The 17,639-nt window shown below is 40.3% G+C and overlaps 1 protein-coding gene across 13 annotated transcripts in view; it reads right to left on the bottom strand.

The window, feature by feature from the left end:
- CADPS (calcium dependent secretion activator) overlaps positions 1 to 17,639 on the bottom strand; it is a 349,949-nt gene that overhangs the window by 63,155 nt on the left and 269,155 nt on the right. For 6 of the 13 annotated variants that reach the window (XM_075006221.1, XM_075006227.1, XM_075006225.1 and 3 more), the window contains 2 exons: positions 10,792 to 10,948; positions 9,480 to 9,621 (listed from right to left, as the gene is read on the bottom strand). In XM_075006221.1, coding sequence (XP_074862322.1) covers positions 9,480 to 9,621; positions 10,792 to 10,948 — 299 coding nt within the window. Of the gene's footprint in view, positions 1 to 732; positions 880 to 9,479; positions 9,622 to 10,791; positions 10,949 to 17,241; positions 17,251 to 17,639 lie in introns of all 13 variants that reach the window. The other 7 variants (XM_075006219.1, XM_075006222.1, XM_075006218.1 and 4 more) reach the window with 4 other exon arrangements.

Genomic DNA, 17,639 nt, shown 5'->3' with positions numbered 1-17,639 from the left:
GCATTCTCACCACAATTACAGAAGTCAAGTTACCTATACTAAACAACTGGCATCTGTAATGCCTCTTCCTTGAGTCCATACCCTATATCACAGGACAGTCACAAGGTTTGTGAGGCAGAGGAACATAATTTCCAATGATTACATATGAGTGTGGTCTCCGTTTGTCTGCAGTTGACTCAAGACAATCAAAAGATTTTTATGTAGAGAGGCTGGGATGATGGTTCTAGAATTCAGTTGCCATTTAGCTCGCGAGATCAGGCAGAAGCACTCTTAAGAGTGCCCCCACCACCACCTTTGTTTGTAATGTTGTACAAGCGTTCCAGGCAATAAGGAACTTGCAGAAAATAAAACTCACTTTTAGATCTACATCTGGTCCATGGAAATTAGTCAACTTGCACTGCAGTTTGTTCTTGCTAGGTTTTGAGACATATCTCATGTTTTATGTACGGTAGTTTATATTCCAACAGGAGTACAGCCCACTGTCAACAATTATTTTGTGGAGTGAGATGCTTGCTCAAGCTTCCAGCGGGTGTAAAACAAAGTCTCAATATTTATAAAAACTTATAATGTACATGCCAGAAATACATACGGGCTGCCTCATTTAGTAAAATATCTAATTATCTATCTCTGTCACTCTTTTAAAGTTATATATAATGCATAGAAACAAACAACACATATCCATGCCAAGATTATTTAAATTTAAATGAGATCTAATGTGAACTCAATACACACTCAGAATCATATATAGCAGCCATCCATGACGGTGCAGAAAAGCTAGGCATTTGTGGGATGCCTAGTGGGATGTTAACTGGTAGATTTGGTACTTTAGGGAGATTCACATTTGGTAGATTCACATTGGGCAGATTACTTGTTAAACTCCTGTGGAAGAAACAGACAGAAAGAAAAATACCATAACAGTGACAATGCAGATGCAGCAGAAGCACATGACACCCATAAACAAATCTGCAAAGTTCACAGCAAGACAACAATCAAAAAACTAAAGCAAAACATTTCAGGAAGAAGCATGAGTATGGAAGGCATAAGTGTGGTGGGTTTTATTTAAGTCTGCAATAAAAAGCGACTTACTGAAAAAAGTCAACCAAAGAAGAAAAATCACAAAGCAGCAAATTAACCAACTACTCAAACGCCCACACCCAATAATTTAATGTATAGGTCTTGATACAATTTCAGTGCACAGACAGTAGCTTTTAATTTAAAATGCTAGAACACAAGGAAGCAAACCTGAAGTTTTATACCAACATTTAGAGTGGATAGATATCTGAAACAACTACACTGAAAGACCTATCAGGAATTTTAAAGGTTTTTGTCTTGGAGTCAGGATTCAAAATTGTAAACACTGAGGGTGAAACTGTGGCTCTGTGGAAGTCAATGGTAATTTTGGCATTGAATCAGAGAAGCCAAGATTTCACGCTTATGGAAACTCCCCACTGACCCTGTTCTCTCCAAATTTTACTGAAATGTTTGCTTTTAGAGCACATGAATGCTGCTGTTCCATGAACTGGACAAGAGAGATTCTAAGCCTGCACCTGTGTGCTTGTATGCAGACCTTTGTGGGACTCCACAAGTGCATGATTGTTAGACCTGGGTCTAATGGTCATGGAGGAGAAACACCTAATAACATACATGGATATCTAAGTGTATGTTTTCAGTGCAGTATGCAGAGAATTATGAACAGATCCCAAACAACAAGTATGCAAATGTTTCCTAGCCAGAAATGCAGTCACGAGATGTACTCAGTAGTTAAATTTCTTAAGAGTGAATAGAAGGACATTGTGAATTTAATAGCAGTCTCAAGATGCACAATTATTACATGAAAGAGAACTTTTAAAAATGATTTAGTCTACCAAATACAATGTAATTAAATATGTTACGCTTTCCAGAAACAATGTACAGTAAAATAGAATGCATGTCCACAATTTCTAAAACATCCAAAATATTTTAATGTACAAGGTCCCCGCAAAGGTAAAACAGTTACAATCATATTTTAAATGCATGTCATCCTAACAATATTTACATATAAAAGCTTCAAGGGTTTTTGATATATGGAACCTGTAGAACTTGGGAAATTTATTCCTTGAGCTATACGGGGTCAGCAAGAAATGAGTTATTTTCAGAAATATCTCTTTCTGTCTTTACATGGCATATTACGGCATAAACCAAGAAAATTCTTTATAGCCTCATTTCAGAGGCAAATCCAGAAGTTCTGCCTCAATTTTTATCATGTCTTTATTCCACTGGGAATTTGAGTAAAGAGACAGTAAAAAACTGAGTCAGGACACCGGATTTAGTGCTGTAGCAATGCATTCAAAGACACTTTGCTGTCAACTAGAATTCATGCTGTTTCAGACTCTTAGCCTTCAAACCTTATGTGATGCTTCAGAAATTAACCCAGCCTTAATCAGCTTAATCATGTTCAGGAACACGAACACATAGGATGGTCGCTCCAGAACTCTGCTTTCGAATCTACCCCCTATATAGCTGTTGTCTTTTACACACCTTTAATGGCGATTCTGTAAAACTATATAATTCTATGTTCTGCTCTTCCACTGGGATATTACATGAGCAATTTTCTATAGGTGCAAACACAATTTTGAGCTTAATTTCTTATTGAAAATCTTATTATATCAGAAAAGAAAGATAAACATAATTGTATTAATACTGGATATAAAATGGCTAATGCAATAACCAATTTAAATTCAATTATTACAAGAATTAGTCACTGCATTTCAAGGCACTGGTTACATAGCCCAGAGGCAGGATGACTTGGATTTTCATTCTTAGCCTTTTGAAAAAAGTCCCACGTCTGGGGAAAAATGAAGCCTCCTGTCATTTTGGAGTAAAAAAGATGCTTTCTCATTTATGTTTCTGTTAAATTTGACTTCATGCTATTTGCCTGTTGTTATGAATGAAGAAAGATACATAAGAGCCCTCTTGTGCAACAGAACTATCTAGTGCCCATTCAGACATGTATATACCTCTTAAAGTGAATATGATTTTTAAATGATACGCACATTCCATAATGTCTGAGAAACTGTTAGCTCTTTAGGAATGGCATGTGCATGTAGTTAATACTGATACTGAATACATAAAAATAGCAAGAGATGGGCAACATATAAATGTATAAGGAAGAGCAACTGAAAGAGATTAGCCAAATGATGAATACATAAATCAAAAAGAACTTTATTTTGAAAACTAAAAATTCAAGATACTTGATGCCATATTCATTAAAACATTGTAATAGTAAAGTCTGACTTCCCCAAGAAAATACTATACTGTATTCAACATTTAAACGTCTTTTACACAACACATTATTTTGCTGATGCGTTGTGATCCTTGTAAGTTACAACTTTTAATAGCAAAATAATGTAGTGCATGCTGCGTAATGTTAACACATAGGACCTGATGTTGAAAAAAAGGCCTCCCCCTTTCCATTCATTCACAGTTTTGCAGCTGATCTCATTTACGCACCTAATTATCTGATTTGTAGCTGCAAACAAGTAGTAAGACGTCAATTTCACCCATGTATATATCTGCCTGTATTTATTCAGGCCACAAAATTACAGGTACAAAGTGGAAAGCTGCTTCTAAAAATCATCCCATACCTATTTAATACAAGATATAAAATTTGCCCCCAATCCAACGGTGTGGGTGACCCTAAGATCTTTAGTGGCAGAGGGGTGGCTCCTCTATGAGGATTCATTACATCAGAGGGGAAATTCTGTCAGGCTGCACAGTTCATTTTATATTGTTCTGTTCCTGCTCATTCCTTCCCACAGTCCACATTTCTTCTATTCAGCCCTCCCTTGTTTATTGGGGGTCAAAAGACTTGCCAGGCCGCTGGGCAAGGTGGGGAGCAGCGGCTCATGCACTTCTGGAAGGGACGGGGCCTCAGGTGGAAAGGCCGTGGCCAAGGGCAGCCAGCCCTTCAGTGCTGCATGCAGGGCACCCCCACCCGGCAGATTACAGAGCTGCCAGGAGCATACTGTTTGGTGCTCTATCAGCAATTTAAAGGGCTTGGGCCGCTGGCCACTGCTGGAGTAGTGGTGGTGGCCGAGAGCCCTGGGCCTTTTTGAATCAGGCCTTAGGGCAGTTGCCCCATTCATCCCCTCTGTTGGTGGGTCTGATTCTTTAGCAATAAAAACCTCATCACAGCCACAGTATGAAGTGACTAATGGCATTGTGACAATGTACCCTATGAAAACAAATTAAAAAGTTCTCTTTTGCTGTCGTAGTATTGATCACAAAAAACAAGTAAAAATGCATCAGCAGCTACAGCATAAAAGCCAGTCTTGGCAATTGATACAAAACAGTGTGGGGAGAAATCATGAAGCTTTCACTGAGTTTGCCCACCTAGGTCCAGAACTTGCAAATAACTCAGAGACTTGGTGGTGCTGAAATGCTCAGTTCTCATACATAATCTGAAATCACTTACTGATCGGCTACATCCCCTATTCCTCTGATTCCCCTGGAAATGTGATGACTCTAAATGTTGAACCAATCCAAGTGACAGTCATTTAACAAAAGCTCCAGTACCAGGGGCACATCAGAGAGGTTAGCAGCAACATCTGCACTCTCTCTAGGGCTTGACGTCTGGTAGAGTGGCGCACAAGAACTTTTTCCAGGCAGGTCACTTTTTCCCAGGACCAGCTCCTTGGCAGGACAATCTTCCCTATTCTGTCTGACTTGCTAACGTCCTTATATTGTTTAATTGGTCACAATTTATATTAATAGGAGAAGGTGTTTTTGTAAATAGTTTATAAAGGGTTAATGAATGATTAACAAAGGTTATCATGAGCAGTATGTGTTTTGGCTGGTTATAGGTCCAGGAGTACAAAGTGCTGTGGATAGTTATAAGCCATGGCTGTGGTAAGAATACCTGGTTCTTGTATAGCACATCTTTCCTCTATAGCTCTCAAAGCATTTTACAAAAGGGGTAAATATCATTAGCCCCAATTTACAAATGGGGAAATTGAGGAACAAGGGAAAGTGACTTGTTCAAGTTCACCCACTAGGCCAGTGACAGAGCTGGGTGGAGGCACAGTCCAGTGATCTACTCACTGGACCACCCTTTCAGGCTATTAGCCCCATTTTATCAATGGGGAACAGAAGCACAGAGAGAGTAAGTTGTAAACGATCTATCATAATCGATGGACAATTTATTACATCATCTTATTTTCCTTTTATAACCTGCTTACCAAGGAATCCTTAATACAGTACGACCATCTGGCAGTGTTCCCTCTAACTGTTAACATCCATCAGAGGAATAAATTTTGTTATGCGCGTCAAGGCATGTGAGCTGTGCACCACCCGTAGATATACACGCTGCCAGCTCTGAGTGTTCTGCTGATCAGTAGTGACTTCTAGAGTGTCACAGAAGATACTTTTCAGGCTGAGCAGTTTTCCCAGAAGAGGCCTGTGTAATTTCCTTCTAAACTAACTCAAAAGGACATGAGTCTGCTCGAGAGGCCCTCAGATGCTAAATGTTCTGTATGTGGGATGCAATTAGGTGTCTGGTGGTAGTTATGTATTTCAGAGCTTACCGAAAGTCTAGTGGAAAAAAACGGTCTGAATCCTCCTCTCACCTGACTTTAAATACTAACCAATCTGAGACCAGATCTGACACTCTGTGATAGGATTTGCTGTTTCATTTTCTCTGCATAGTTTTGCACCCACATACCAGCTGCGTAAACTGGTGCAGGGCAGGTAACCCAGGCTTTTAAGATCTGTAGCCAGGCAGAGCCTGTGCAAAAGAATCAGATTAAACAGCCCTGTGAAGTGAATTACATGGACATTTTTCCTTCGGTGGTTTGGATATTTAATGACATCTATCTTACTGTTTATATGAGTCAATGCCCAGCTAGAGCAGCATGAGGTGAACAAGTACCTAGCAATGATAACACAAAAATGACAGGCTGGTATATTGTTATCTGGCCAGGTTATGTGGAACCACATACTCAGGAGCGTAGAGGAGCCTTTTAGAAAGGCTGTGCTGTGGAGTAGTTTCTGGCTGTCAAGAGGTAACGAGATTTCACCCTCACAAGCTGATCTAAAGCTGGAGAGCAGTAGACATGTATTCTGCTTCGCCTCTTCAGGACAAGTTGAAAGCCTTTCTTCAAAGCTGAGGAAAGCTGCACAAATTTTCCCAGGGCAAAGATGTTCTATTGGTAGCAATATAATTTCCAGTGTAGCTTGCCACGTTACCATGCAATGGTGTAATAGGAGAAGGTCAAGCAAGCTGTCTTTTGCACTGCTGCAGGGCTAGACTTCTATTTCTTTCATCTTTCTCATGCATGTGAAAAAAAGGCAAATATGCTGCCTAGTCTGATCCTAGTGCAAAGGGGAGAGCCCAGCACTTTTAGGTCTTACCTCCTCCCTCTCACAAGCTATCAAGCACCCTTTTCCTCTCTTAGCCAGCCAGCTAAATAACCCCCAGCTCAAGGTGCAGAACCGTATTCTTGTGAATGAAAAAACAAGAGGCAAACGTCAGTGAGTAATGAATATTGTGCACTCATCTGAGAAATACGAAGCAGTAGTTACGAAGTGTCACCTCTGTAGAGCTGCAAAACAGGACAAACAGTCCTAAGAACTCAGCTGTCTGCTTGTGTGTATGGGGGCTGGAAAAGGAGGTGCGTAGTGGAGTTGGGGAGAGTAAGTAAGACACATTTGTAACACCGAGGCTGCTTAAAGGTTTTGGCTATGTCTGCCTGGGCAGCCTCTGTCAACAGAGGTCATTGTCGACAGAGAAAGCCTGGCAGTATCTCTGTTGACAGCTCGCATCTATGCACAAAGCCAGATCTAAAGAGCAAGTCGCTCTGTCGACACAGAGCAGCTAGACTGCCCAGCCCTCTCTCGACAGAATGGCTGACAAACATCTCTGATGGCTGATGGCTGGCAAACATCTCCGTCAACAGAGGTGTCTACACAGGGACTCTGTTGACAAAACACTGTCAACAGAGCCATTATACCTGACCAGGAACAGGTATAGCGCTGCCGACTGAACAGCTGAGTTTTGTCAACAAACTCTCAACAGAGTGCTTCAACCGTGCAGCCGCTCATAGAGTTTTGCCAGCAAAACACCATCTTTGTCAACAGAAGCTGCCCATGCAGATGCGGTCTTGTTGTGGATTCATCGATTCCAAGGCCAGAAAGGAACCACTGTGATTATCTAATATGATCTCTTGCACAACAATTCCTAGAGCAGAGCTTTTAGGAAATCATCCAGTCTGCTAAAGAACAGCATGCTGCTTGCCCATGATACAGAGAAAAAAGATTCCTTAACATCTAGTTCTGAACCATGACCCAAATGGTCGTATGAATGACTGGAATGAGAGCCCCTGTTTTCCTTCAGACAGTGCTTACTGTACGCTGTGTCTTGCACACATATATTCAATGCCCTCATGTCACATCTCAACACATTACCTTTCACAACTCTCCCTCTCTGGTAAAATTAAGAATGAAATATGTTAGTGAAAAAATGAGTAAAATGCATGTTTTCGTTAAAGGAACATCAGCTTTCCATGGACAGAATACACACTCCTTTTAAATATCCCAGTCCATTCTATACCACAGATACTATTTAGTTTGTTAATGTAAGATACATAGCGCTTCTTAATAAAGGTTGTGCAAAGTGCAACATCAGACTAAGAAAAGTTTTCATAACTTGAAGGCTACGTTAAAATTCCAGCATTAACATATGAGGAATCCTGTACTTTAAGAATGAAAGTGATAATGTTCCACATATCCAAGAAACTGACAAAACATTTCAAAACCCAAAATGTTGATAGAAAAAACATGTTTGAGTCTAAGGTTAGTTAAAACAAAGAATATTCATTATTTTAAAACATATTCAAGCCTCTGATTTAAACAGATAAAATAACAATAATTTAATTGTTAAATTAATTAATAATAATTAGATTGGTTCTATATGATGGGTATATGAAATGACTGTACGAATTTTATAACATAACCATTACTAAAATCAGACCGCAAAGTTAAAGCTTGTGATCACTTTAAAATGCTGTTTTACCAGAAGAAATGGTTTTGTAAAAATGTCATTTTGCCAGTCAGAAGATCACTGTCCTGTGTATTTTCAGAATTACCTCTACTTATTTTAGTAACCAAAACGAATTTTTAGTGTTTGAATCCTGTTAATGCTGCAAAGCCAAGGCAGGAAAGGGCTTTGACCTGGATTTAAACCTTTCTCATGTATTAGCACAACAGAATACTGAGAAACAGTCGTTCATCCTTGTGCAATCTGTCTGAAAAGAGGGAGTGCATGCGTGTGAACGAGGGCCTTATTTGGCATACGGAACCTTTACTGCTGCCGGTGATGTAATGGAAGTAAAGAGAAAGAAAGAATCATCATGATATTCCAAGTTGTTTAGAGGGCTGGGTGTCAGCCTAAAATCTCTGTTTAATGGTATGGCATCTCTTTTAGGTACATAAAACACTGACTGACACCACCTCCTTTTACCTAGTAGCTTTTCAGAGAAGAGCAATATCTTATATTGGATACCTTTCAGCTTGCTCTGTTATTTAATTTATTTATTTAAAAGATATGCTTCCTTTCCATAGATAACCATGCCTTTTTGGAAGAGGCATGACAGTATTCTGTCACACTTAGAAACTTGAGAAGTTGAAATTATGCTATACAATTGGCTTTGTTTTAAAGGACTTTATATTTTAAAAATTGTACAGATCTTAGACACACAGTTTGGTTTCTCAGTACATTAACTTCTTAGTTTTAAGCTGTCAGTTCTACAAGAGTAATAAACAGGTCTGCTCAAATCTTCTCTCATCCTCTTTGCACTAATTTCTGCTCTAGAGTGGTTTTACAGCACACCACGTTTATCCTGAGGGCAGATATTTTAAGATCTTTCCTGACCCCAGTTTAAAAGATGTTTATTTTGGAAAGCACACAGCTTTAAAGCAGTCTCTTGTGCTGGTACCCATCACAGATTGCATTTTGAAAAATATCAACCCAGCAACCAGAAGTAGTGCTGACTGACGAAGCACACCTCTGCACGATCCCTTCACAGGGAGGGTGTTAAAAATGAGTTTTCGGAATTAAAAAAATGCAGTAGTGACCCATCCAATGTAAAGGGCTGGACTGAACACAGTAAAGCGAGGTTTTTGTTCCACTTAAGAGCAGCACTGGAAAAAGGCTTTTTGGATTAGTTAAGAGCTAAAAAAGCCAAGCAAAATTAGAGGATGTCATATTTCTCTATTTGCATAGCTACAGTGTTCAACTTAAATCAGAATTGCAATAAAAATATCCACACATTGTTTCTTTCATAAGCCTTTAAAACCTGTAACAAATTAGGTCTTATGTTTTTAGGGTTGTACTAGAAAATATAAGGCATTTGGGGATGTCCAACCTAGTGTTTACTAATTCGTCTCTTACGAATCTCCATCCATTTGCACCCAAACTCCGATTGTATCAAAGGAGATTTCCTTACTTTACTGGCTCCCATGACTCTCGCTCAAAGCCCCTGTGAATTGATTGTGCAATTGAGGACTCCATCAGATCGACATATCTAACAACAAGTGGCGCAAACAGGTCTTGAAGGTGTTTGTGGAATTTTCCATTGCACAAATTATCTAGAATAGATAAATGAAAGTAGAGTAAGAAACGACAGTTACTAAATCCAACGTAACAACCCCCAAAATAGGGGCATTTTATTGAAATATGCTGGCTAATATAACGAAATCTTATAACTGGCATATGCACTGGGAGTCCTGAACCACCAAGATCAGTGATACACACAGCAGGGCTGAGCTGTTAATGGGACCAGTCGTACACTAGCTCTCCTCCATCCGTATCAAAATTAGTGATAAACAACTATGCACTGTCTGCTAAAGTATGCACATGAAACAGAGTGTGATAAACATCACTGCTGTGCAGGCTGGGAAATCAGGGCTTCATTAGAGATTCACTGCTCTTGCTCAGGAAATTATTCTTCTCCTAAGAGAAAACTCAAAAGTCATTAGAAGCTAAGTAAGGCCCTGATCCCACAATAGCCCCTTTTTGCAAGGCTGGGGCCCAATTTGCTAACCTGGATAAGATGGTGCTGGCACTGTGTGGGATTTACAAAAGCACTCAGAATTCACCTAACTCGGCTGCCACTACCGTTAACAGAATTAATATGACTGGCTTTAATAGGAACAGATGTAGGCCAATAGGGGATGCTTCCAGAAATCACCTATCAGCACACATCATAACAGTTCAGTCTGTTCAGAACACTGCCTACCTTGTTCTTTATAGTCCTCTTGCTTATAATGCAACATCATATAATTTACCTTATTGTACTTAATATAGAACCCAGATGTCTTTCCTGTCCTTTTCTTTTATTAAACTCTTTGAGGTGGGGATCCCATATTTTGTAAAATATGGTGCACATAGAGAGGCTTAATCAAAATAACAGTAATTTACTAACAATCAATAATGCACTTGACACCATGGGACCTGAGTGAATAGGACATTACAAAAGTTCTACTCCCAGACTTTAAACAGGAATTTATCTTTACTTAAATTCCTGAGCGAATGAAATGCAGAAGGAGAAGTTTTTGGGTTTCATATTCAAGTAAAACAAATAAAGGATATAACCCAATATTCCCCCCGATGGCAATCAAAATGTTAAACTGACAGATTTGTTTAAAAGGCCCTCCCCCCACGTGGGCTTTCCATAAAGTATGGAAAGGCCAGAAACAGCAGCAATAAGCTGGCAGACTTGCCATAGCAAAAATAAATGGTCAAAATACAATACATACAGTCACCACGGAGGAAATCATTTAGGAGCTGAAAAAGTGGAAAGCTGTCCCATGTGTCTGGGGGTTGCACCTCTAATGCAGCATCCATATCCACTGCAAACAAGGACAGGAAGGTTTCCGCATGTTCAACCATTAAGTCTGACCACCAAGCAAAGGCCTTAAAGTTTGGTAGGAAAAAAAAACAATAATAAAGAAATGTGTATTAGTCCTATTAAAGCACAGGAAATGAGACAAGAACCTTTACCTCAAAAACAAATGTGCATCCCATCATACCAGCTTTATTGTAAAGAGAACAGTGCTTTCAAACATTAGCCACTGCATATCCAGTGCAAATTGCATAAATTAAGAGCCTACCATTTTGATACAGAAATGTCTCAGAGCATATGTTCGGAACTGCACGCTAAGAATAATCAATTGTAGCATGACAGTGAAGGGGTCTGTTCAATTTACAATAACTCTCTAAAATTTTGTCTGGAATCATGCTATTTCCTGGAGAAGTCAACTAGTTCTTATACTAAGGGTCAGAAATCTGGGAGTTTCTTCACTGTGTTTGTGGGTTTTCTGCTATGTTTTTCAACGGTTTTAAAATTTATTTGGATTCACTATTACTGTTCATCTTGAAATGCTAGAAACCCGCACTTTTATAATCTGTCCTAAAATCTCTTATAATCTTATTTAGAAATATTTCAAGCATCACCAGTAAAAATTACTACAGCACCTTTCATTTTACATGGTTAGACATAAAGCTCTTTAGACTTATTAGCATCATTTCTAATGCCACTTACTAAGAAAATGTTTTTAACCAATTTCAGCACTATGTTACAGACAAGTCATGGTACCAGTATTAAAACATCAAAATCAAGCCAGGACTTTACTGAGGCACGAAACATATGTAAACTTGAAAACCAAAAAATATCAGTGAAGTAACTCATTTTCATGCACAAGAAACCCTTAAAGTTTACTGTACAGGTTCTCTGAAGTGACATTCACATCATACATGGCTCTGATGCGAATGTGTTCCAAATGCATGCATGCGTGTTTAGTAATCACTTCTGGCTGGGAACATGCAGTACGGCGGTGCTGTCCATAGGACTGTGTGCAGTAATTTTTAGGTGATAAGAAACTACTCAAAGATTTAAAGTAGCTATCTAAGAAATATCATCCATACTCTCCAACAGAAGGAAACCTAAACAATAGGCATCAGATCAGAAAAAGATGGAACAAAGAAGTCTGAAAATAAATGTGTTAGTTTAAAGAGAGCCTGTCAGCCAGGAATATGTATTTTTGCTGCTAGAAGGAAGGATGTTTTTAGCAGACGTGAATAGACAGAATGGACTTCTATCATTTTTAGGGCACGCACTGCAGGCATTGAAGTTCCGCCATTGACATCAATGACAGCAGCATTTGTTCATTCATCCTTATTATATAGCTTGTTTAGAATGTTGCAGAGCCTTACGTTAACCATCCATTAGACTAAGGAGGATGTTTTGCCCTATGCAGTTACCTGTATTTCACACCATAGCTGTGTCTACACGTGCACGCTACTTCGAAGTAGCGGCACTAACTTCGAAATAGCGCCCGTCGCGGCTACACGTGTTGGGCGCTATTTCGAAGTTAACTTCGATGTTAGGCGGCAAGACGTCGAAGTCGCTAACCTCATGAGGGGATCGGAATAGTGCCCTACTTCGACGTTCAACGTCGAAGTAGGGACCGTGTAGACGATCCGCGTCCCGCAACGTCGAAATTGCCGGGTCCTCCATGGCGGCCATCAGCTGGGGGGTTGAGAGATGCTCTCTCTCCAGGCCCTGCGGGGCTCTATGGTCACCGTGGGCAGCAGCCCTTAGCCCAGGGCTTCTGGCTGCTGCTGCGGCAGCTGGGGATCCATGCTGCAGGCACAGGGTCTGCAACCAGTTGTTGGCTCTGTGGATCTTGTGTTGTTTAGTGCAAGTGTGTCTGGGAGGGGCCCTTTAAGGGAGCGGCTTGCTGTTGAGTCCGCCCTGTGACCCTGTCTGCAGCTGTGCCTGGCACCCTTATTTCGATGTGTGCTACTTTGGCGTGTAGACGTACCCTCGCAGCGCCTATTTCGATGTGGTGCTGTGCAACGTCGAAGTTGAACATCGACGTTGCCAGCCCTGGAGGACATGTAGACGTTATTCATCGAAATAGCCTATTTCGATGTAGCAACATCGAAATAAGCTATTTCGATGTTGGCTTCACGTGTAGACGTAGCCCATTACTGCCAAGGGGAGAATCCCTTCAACAGATTCCCATTTGGTCTCCCTTGTATTCAGCTTCCAAGTACACAAGCATAAGCGCTATGAGAGTGAGGGTATTTCGAAATAACTTTCCTAGAGTGTATACAACGCAACTGCTCTTTTGAAAGAATTTCGAAAACGTGGTTGGCATATTTTGAAATTGGTAAGCCTCATTCTATGAGGAACAGGGCCGATTTCAAAAAGGGCATTTTGAAATAGCTGCTATTTAGACAGGGCATAGAGCATAGTGCATCCCATGGCTCCGTGTGGCTCTATTTTGAAATGCATTGTGTGTGTAGCAGCGTTATTTTGGAAATAAACTATTCTGGAATAACTCTACGCTGCTGTGTATACGTACCCTGTGTCTCCAGTTCATTATCCCAGTTTTATGCATCTCTAATTCCACTGACCTCATCAGAGCTATACCAGTATCAAACCAGTGGAAAAGGGTAAATAATATAGCCTGGTGGGTGAGAGTTCAGGCAATCCGTAGATGGAGTGTATACGGAAAGGAAAATCTTTGGTGCGATCCTAATTGTATAGATGTGGCCTGCCTTGCATGCTAGTAGAAGGATATGAAGGACAGGGAGGTGTTCCCTTTTCTACTGGTGCACCACAGCCCCCTCTTCTGAAGGGCTCTGGTGAGCAGCTGCTCCCACTTGCTCAAGTGGGCAGGACAAGGAGCCACACAGGCTACAGAACGGGAGAAACCTGGGCTCCATCCCATCACCATGCCCTGTTGCCTTTCTGTGCTGACACACCGGGGAACTCATACTGCATGGGATATAGGCCTCATGCAGTTCTACTTCCTCCCCAGAGCAGCACAAAGAAAACTGTCCAACACAGCAACACACAGCCGTGTAGTCTGGCCAGGCTGCAAACCGACATCTGCCAAGCATCCCTGATTAAAAAATCTGCTCCCGTGGATGTTCACTGAGTGCAGGGTGAGCGCAAAGACAGTCCTGCACTTTTGCTAGCGTGCTTGCTAAGCAGTAATTCTACAACTGCCAAGAACAATGTGGGGCAACTCAGAACAGCTGAGTGTGAACCAGTGCTGTTAGCAGCTCTCTCTGGGGTTCATGGGTAGAGAGAGAGAAAGAGAGATGTGAAAATGCTGCTTTTATGCGATGGTCTTTTTGTACAACATTCTCAAATATCTGATGCAAAAGTGGCAGGAATCTGTTCTGCTTTCCATGTCTGCTTACATTTTATCCAAAGGTAAAAAGAAAAAAAAAATAAATTCCATGGCAGTTGACAGTGTCCCTTTAAAGCCATTTTATTTAAAAATAATTGTTTAGAAGTATTGATACGTGTGATGCTGCATTTTGTCTAACTAGCTTTTTGTTCCTTAAGGATGTAAAATGCTGTCTCCATGTCAGGTTATTAGCAAATGGATCCGAAAGCTCAGAATTCCATGAGCAACTCTGGCCATGAGGATGGACAAAATCACTATTTTGGGGAGGAGAAAAATTTTTTCTCCAAAAAAATCCCAAGATATTTATTCCTGCAAGAAAACTTATTTTCATGAGAAGGAACTTCTTCTAAAGAAATGAACAACTATGTGATCACTTCTGAAAATCACAGTCATACTTGTATTTCTACTGGCATCATCAAACTCTGCCTTCAGAATTCTCCAACTCATGTCTCAGATTCCTTTTCCTCCCGCCCTCCAACCCCTGCTTCACAGCTAGGCAGGAACTTCTTAGAATGAGAACATCATCATTTCATTATTCAAAAACCTCTTTCAATTTTAGCAGCCATCTACTTACCTGCTTTGTTTCAAGTACGATTTAAGGGGAAAAGTGTGCTTTCTCAACAAACACACTTAATATTGTGTAGCTTACACACAGGTACAGATGTATATATGCATATCTTCAAAGGCTTAAAATACATATATACATATACATACATATACATAGAGAGAGAGAGAGAGAGTGAGATTAAAAATACACAAAGGCTTAGGTGTTATGACATTTACGATCATTTTTCCATGGGGAGAAGAATCAACTTTGGAGATACCCGATGAGAGAAAAGACATGAGTCTAAGCTCTCATATATTTTTGTCATGTACATACTGTCCAATGGAAATTTCTTCTGCAATGTTGTCTAGGAAATTTTATTCCTTATTGTGTCTAAAAATAAAACAATTTCTCCATGCTACTATTTTTTAAACTTTCTGCGTACTTTAGTGGCCATTATGGGGCTCTCAGACTTATTTTTATGAATTTTTAATGTGTATTGCAGGCATATTTACCTTCATGCACTTGCTAGAACAGTATGAGCTAATTTCAATATGCAAATGCTACTGATTTGGTCTAGATGGTGTTTGGTCCTGCCAAGAGGGCAGGGAACTGGACTTCATGACCTCTTGAGGTCCCTTCCAGTTCTAGTGTTCTATGATTCTATGATCCTGTTTTCTTGAGGGATATCCACCAAGACATACAAGTCATTCCTCTCAAGTTGTGGGTGGTCTGTACTAACTTTGGGTGAATAGAAAACTCATTTGGAGTAATTAAGCCTACAAGACAGACTTAATTATGTTGATATAAGCTGAAAATGTAGACAAAAAAATCTCATAGCAGATGAACTTAACCGTGATGTTTGCTTATAATCATATATGTGAGATACTGAGAAGACATTTCTAAAATGTCACCATGAGTAACATGCCTGATAACTCAGCTTGCACATAAATATCCCTGCAGGTGTCTTCTTTGAGTAAAATGCAGTTATTTTGCAAAATCTCATGAAATCTCAACAAGATAGTGCACAATAACAAAGGAATTAATGTGGCTATAGTTGTATATACCAAAAAACTCACATGATGAAACCACATTCAACCTATTCTTTTTCCTCATTGGAGTGAAATTCACCCTATGGGCAGGGATTAGCACAATTCCTAGCACCACTTTCACCCAATTGAGGGTATGTTAGCACTTTAATTACACACCCACAGCTTTCTCATGCTAGCTGACTCGAGCTCGGGCTAAGGGAAGGTTTGACTATGGAGAAGACATTTGGGCTCAGCTTGCAGCTGAGGACTTACGACCTTGCGAGGTGGGAGCATCCCAGAGCTTGGGGTGCATCTTTAGCCTGAACATCTTCACTACAATTAAACAGCCCCTTAGCCCTGGTTGCATGAGCCCAAGTCAGCTGGCACAGGCCAGATGCAGGTGTCTAACTGCAGTGTAGAGGGTCCTCAAAATAAGACTTCGTGTTGGCCCTCTGGACAGGAATGAATGTCCTCCTTTCCGATCACCATCCAAAGCAGGAGCTGAGTAGACATGCAATCTTCCTATTGACACAAATATGCGGTCTCTGATGAAACCCTGATGTTCTGAATCACGAAGCATGTTTTTATCTTCTCAATGCAGCAGACAGAACATGTGCCAGGCATCCTAGCCACTTGCCTCATGACTTGCTGGCATTAGGACAATAACTCAAAATAAAAGAAAAAAGAGCTCTTTCCTTCCAGTGTGCATGTATAATATGGGATGGTGATGAGTGGAATAAAGCATTATTTTCTGCAGACAGTCTATCACAATTCATATGTTGCTCTGTGGCAGTCTGCTTTTTCTGACTCATACAGCTAGCCTCCCAAATAAAAGTAACGATTATTTCACTCTTCACCAAAGTACACCACAAATTAAACTGGGCCACAGGGAGACAGCAGTGTGGGGGTTAGTGGGGGCTGATCCTGCTTGAAGCAGGGGGCTGGACTAGATGACCACCTGAGGTCCCTTCCAGCCCTATGATTCTGTGATATCTCTCTCTATATATAAATACTGTATATCTAGTACAGTATACATACGGACAAAATGAAAGGAAGACTATTACCATCCGGTTTAGTACTTATTTCGGTATTGCAGCGATGTACTATAGACCAGGTAAATGCAGAACAACATAGGTAAAGAACAGGCTGAGGAAAGATTCCAGGCAGGTAGGGTTGTGTTGGGATGTAACTGCAGTGCTTGGATTCATTGTCACATGCTTGAACTGGATACTGCCCCACCTTTACCCCTCTGTGGAGGGCGACCAATTCCACAAGCAGTTTCTCTGAAGTTGCTGTTACATTCCTTGGATCAGAGTTACAAAGCAAGGATAACCCAGGTAAAATCCCATTAGGAAACATGGCACCGAGAGGGCATGCACAAAATATGACAGGAGGTGACTCATTTCATTCACTTTAGTCACATACCTCTTTCCCCTGACAGGATCATCCAAGATTGAATGAACAGTAGAAAAACAGGGAGGAAATTTAAATATGCAATCAGGCATTAGTTGGGACTCCTGGACTGTTGTGTTGTAGAGAGAAGTTAGATTGTACTGCAAATTTAATATACATTGGAATGATTTTTTTAGGTGACTGTGACATTTATTTTTATCAAACTTATTTAATGCAATATATAAAAATGTGAAGAAGAGAAAATAGCAAATGGTTATAACAACACTAAACTTATAAACAAATAAATTTTAAGCCTAAATTTTAAAATGGTCAGCTTTACAACACTTATCACAAAGTACTGAAATGATAGGCCTGATCCTGTATATATACTTACACACATGTAACTTTACTCATGTGAGCAGTGCCACCAA

This window comes from Carettochelys insculpta, chromosome 11 (assembly GCF_033958435.1).
Source record: "Carettochelys insculpta isolate YL-2023 chromosome 11, ASM3395843v1, whole genome shotgun sequence".
Taxonomy (NCBI): Eukaryota; Metazoa; Chordata; order Testudines; family Carettochelyidae; genus Carettochelys; species Carettochelys insculpta.
This window is presented reverse-complemented; position numbering and strand designations above follow the sequence as displayed.